The 4,126-nt window shown below is 52.0% G+C and overlaps 1 protein-coding gene across 1 annotated transcript in view; it reads left to right on the forward strand.

Moving 5' to 3' along the window:
- Tmprss9 (transmembrane serine protease 9) overlaps window positions 1-4,126 on the forward strand; it is a 29,407-nt gene that overhangs the window by 6,315 nt on the left and 18,966 nt on the right. The window contains exon 2 of the mRNA XM_021205173.2: window positions 3,083-3,261. Within this exon, the coding sequence (XP_021060832.1) occupies window positions 3,114-3,261 (148 nt within the window). The 5' untranslated portion in view covers window positions 3,083-3,113. The remainder of the gene's footprint in view (window positions 1-3,082; window positions 3,262-4,126) is intronic.

A 4,126-nucleotide genomic window follows, 5' to 3' on the forward strand; every position in this document is an offset into this window, starting at 1 on the left:
GATGGTTGTGAGCCACCATGTGGTTGCTGGGATTTGAACTCTGGACCTTCGGAAGAGCAGTCGGGTGCTCTTACCCACTGAGCCATCTCACCAGCCCCAATTTATTATTTTTTTAAGTTTAAGCTTTATTTATTTTTTACGTGTATGTGTGTTTTGCCTGCATACATGCCTGTGTGCCATGTGTGTGTCTGACGCCCAAGGAGGACATTGGATCCCTTGGAACTGAAGTCACAGTTGGTGCCAGGAGCTGAACCAGGTCAGCTGCAAGAGCAGCCAGTGTTCTGCCGAGCTGCCTCTGCAGTCCGTCCCTAGTAACACCTGTCCTGTCTGTTTGTTTTGTGACTGGGTTTCTCTGTCATCCAGAAGAGCAGGCTGGCCTCGAACTCAGGGATCCGCCTGCCTCTGTGGTGTGGGCCACCGCCGCCCAGCACTGTAACAACCTTTAAATATGGTGTCCATGTACGTGGTTCAGTGGCATTTTGCTCGCTGCTCTGTTCCTTGCAGCAGCTGTAAGCTCAGAACTCAGCGGGTGTTCCGCATAAGGCAGAGACCACCATTTTAGTCTCGTAGCTGCTGGGTGGCTCCTTCAGTGCCTGACCTGCTCACCCCTGGGGAGATGTGTGCAGCCACCACCTCACGGAAAACAGGGCACCAACCTCGCACCACAGCACCGGTCCCATAGACTGAGCCCAGGCGACCTGTGAGTTCACTGGGGTGACTTACTGACTGTGGGTGACTCAGAGGCAGTTTGGGGTCCCCTGCTGCCTGGCTCAGTTCCCTCTCCCTACCATTATGAATCATGAGAGTTTCAGGAAGTCTGTGAGTCTCAGGGAGCCTTCCCCCAGGAGGACGCTGCTGGACAGCTCCTGTGTCACTGACAAGTGCTCAGGTGACCCTATTGCTGAATGGATGCCATGTTTACCCCCAACAAACCCTACGTACAGGCCAAGTGTCAGGGTAGACTTGGTCTCCCAAAGCCAGGCTCCTGGTCCCCTGTTGTGGATCAGAGCTGGCCAGGAAGTAGTCTGTGTTCCATGCCCTGCATCTACCTCCTCCCCATTTTTGGCTACAACGTCTCACTTGGCAGTCCAGGCTTGCCTGAAACTCATAGAAATCCCCCTGCCTCAGCTTCCTGGATGCTGGGATGACAGGTGTGTGCTACCATGCTTGGATATGGTGAAGCAGTTCTTGGTAGCTTGGTCTCCCCAGCTCAGGTCTCCCGAGGTTCACGGAGTTGCATCAGCCCCCTTTCGGGCTCTGTGTCTGCAGGCGGGACAGCTCTGCAGTAATTACTATGGAAAGGGCTAAATGGCATGGCGTGCTTAGCGCTCAGTAAGAGCAAGTCCTCAGGGGAGGAATGAGCACAGTGTGTGTGTGAGCACAGAATGCATGTGCGCTCGTGTGTGCATGCCTGTGTGTGCACACACATGTGCATGTGTGTATGTGTGTTATGCACACACATAGTCACATGTGTGCATGCATGTGTGTATGTGCACGTGTACTTATGTGTGCATGAGTGTGTGTGAGTGTGTTTGCATGTGTGTGGTCGCCTGTGTGTGCATCTGTGTGTGTGTGTGTGTGTGTGTGTGTGTGTGTGTGTGGACTGTCACGGAGGTCTCCCCTGCAGTCTGAGGCCGAGAGCTCACTGGTCAGAGCCGCAGCATGGTTCCTGTCTCTCACCTCAGTGACAATTCGGGGATATGGTTGCTTCTTCCCCAGAAGCTCTGTAGCCCCAGTGATGTCATAGCTGGGCCTCTGCTGTGCATGGCAGTCACAAGGGTCTGAGTGGCCATTTCAGGCAGAGCAAGTCTCCTTAAGGATGGGACACTTTGGCTTGGCCTCAGCCTTGGGATACCAGGATTAGCAAAGGGTGGACTTGGGTCCAGGTGGGTGTCAGGGAATGCGGGGTACATGCCCGTCACCCCTGCACTCTGGAAGTGGAGTCAGTAGATCAGGAGTCCAGGGCTAGCCTGGGCTCCATGAGACCAATGAAATGAAATGGTTCCTTCTTTCTTTCTTTCTTTCTTTCTTTCTTTCTTTCTTTCTTTCTTTCTTTCTTTCCTTCTCTTTTTTGAGGCATGGTCCCCTGATGGAACCCTTGTTAACCTGTTCCTCACATAGATCCTCCTGCCTCTGTCTCTGAGTGCTGGGATTGAAAGTGTGCACTATCACACTGGCAAATGAAATGAAAAGTAATAATCTTTGTGATGATGGGATTGTGAGTTTGGGGCCTTCCTTGGCTACATGGGAAGAACAGGCTCAGGGGAAGCCACCTCTGCAAGGGTGGGAGTGGACGCCATGGGGCCCGAGTGTGTGCAGAGGTCAGAGGAAGCCAGTTCTCTCCCTCCTGATGTGAGTCTGGGGTATCGAACTCAGCTCATTAGGTTTGTCAGCAAGCACCATTATCCCCTGAGCCATACTGCTGACCCATTCAGAACTTTAGCACAGCATTTATGTGCTTACTTGTTTTATTAAGTTTGTTCTTTTGATGACTAGAAGCAGACTTCATTCTGTAGCCCAGGCTAGCCTCAAACACACAGTCATCTTTTGGCCACTGCCAAGTGCTGAAACCACAGGTGTGCACTAACAAGGTTCCCACAGCCTCCCTGGAGTCTGATACAAGTGTGATGTGCAGAACCATTGCAGGGGCAAACTTCAGCTACAGAACTGTGTCTGCTGTGTGCGACATCACATACATGCACCTGGGCGGTCTCGTTGTTTAGGAATATTTAGTTGGTTTTAATTATGTATCTGTATGCACATAAGTGCACTACCCTCAGGGGCCAGAAGGGGGCACCAGTTTCTGGAACCGGACTTAGAGGTGAGCCGCTGGGAATCAAACCTGGGTCCTCTGCAAGAGCAGCCAGTGTTCTTAACCACTGACCCATCTCTCACACTTCAACGCTGATGACATTTTTATTTCTGGCTTCTGGATCAATCCTTCATCCTAGTGGTCTAGACAGGCTGGGGTACAGTGGCTAGGCTGGGCCTGTCCTGACCTGTCCTCTCCCTTCCTGTCGGCCACAGGCCAAGTGTGGCTGAATGTCAGACAAACCCTTTGTCCATTTTTTTTCTTTTCCAGGTGTCTAGCTGGCGCTTACCTTTGCCAAGCCATGGAGCCCACTGCACCAGACTTACAACTTGTGCCAGAGGTGACAAAAGATGTTCCTGCGCCTGCTCCAGACCCTGGCCATCGTCGAACGGCTGTCATCACAGTGGTGGGCATCAGTATGGCCATCCTGACCCTGGGAGTCCTTTCAGGTAAGTGGCAGGAGGAAGGCCTGGGTCCTTGGGGTAGGGACCATGTAGATGGACATCCCAATGTCAAAGAGCTGACCTTCCAGCCAGAGCCAGCAGTGGCAAGGACAAGCTCTGAGGTCCAGGAATATGCTGGCTAGGCAGGAAGCGTCTGAAGTGACGAGAAGGAGCGGGCGGCCGGCCCTGTGGTCCAATGGGGAGGGAACAGACGTGTCAGTTTTGACAGTTTCTTAAGGCAGCAGGAGGGTCCTGCCTTCCAGGTAAGGCAGGACTACAGGGGTGTGGCTTAGGAGGGGCTGGGCTCAGCCACAGCCAGCCTGCTAGCATGGCGATACCGTGATAATGGGTACAAACTGGGGAACTTGTGTGGAAAAAAATAAACTGGCCAGGCAGTTGTGGCATACATCATTTGATCTCTGAGTCTGAGGCCAGCCTGGTCTTCAGAGACAGCCTGGGATAGCCAGGGCTGCGCAGAGAAACCCTGTCTTGATAAAAGATAGGTAAAACATTGATAAAACATTGGTAATTGCCCTACAGTCCCCAGCTATACTAATCATGTAGTAAGCTTTTCTGGACCTTCTGGGTTACTGCAGCCTGACATGGCTGACTGCTGCCCCCTAGTGGCTATGCCTGTCACATGCAGTAGCATTCTCATCTCCCCTCGTGCTAGCCCCTCCGAGGACTTCCTGTCAGTCCGAGCGGCACACAAACTTTTGCGATCGTTTTTTTTTTTTTTTTTTTTTTTTTTTTTTTTTTTTCTGTGTTTCTGTGTATTTTTGAGAAAAAGAAGGGTCTCACATAGCCCGTGCTGGCCTCAAACTCCCATTGCTGAGGATGACTGAACTCTTGATCTCCGACTCATTCTCCG

The sequence above is a fragment of the Mus pahari genome, chromosome 9 (genome assembly GCF_900095145.1).
Source record: "Mus pahari chromosome 9, PAHARI_EIJ_v1.1, whole genome shotgun sequence".
In the NCBI taxonomy this organism is placed as follows: Eukaryota; Metazoa; Chordata; class Mammalia; order Rodentia; family Muridae; genus Mus; species Mus pahari.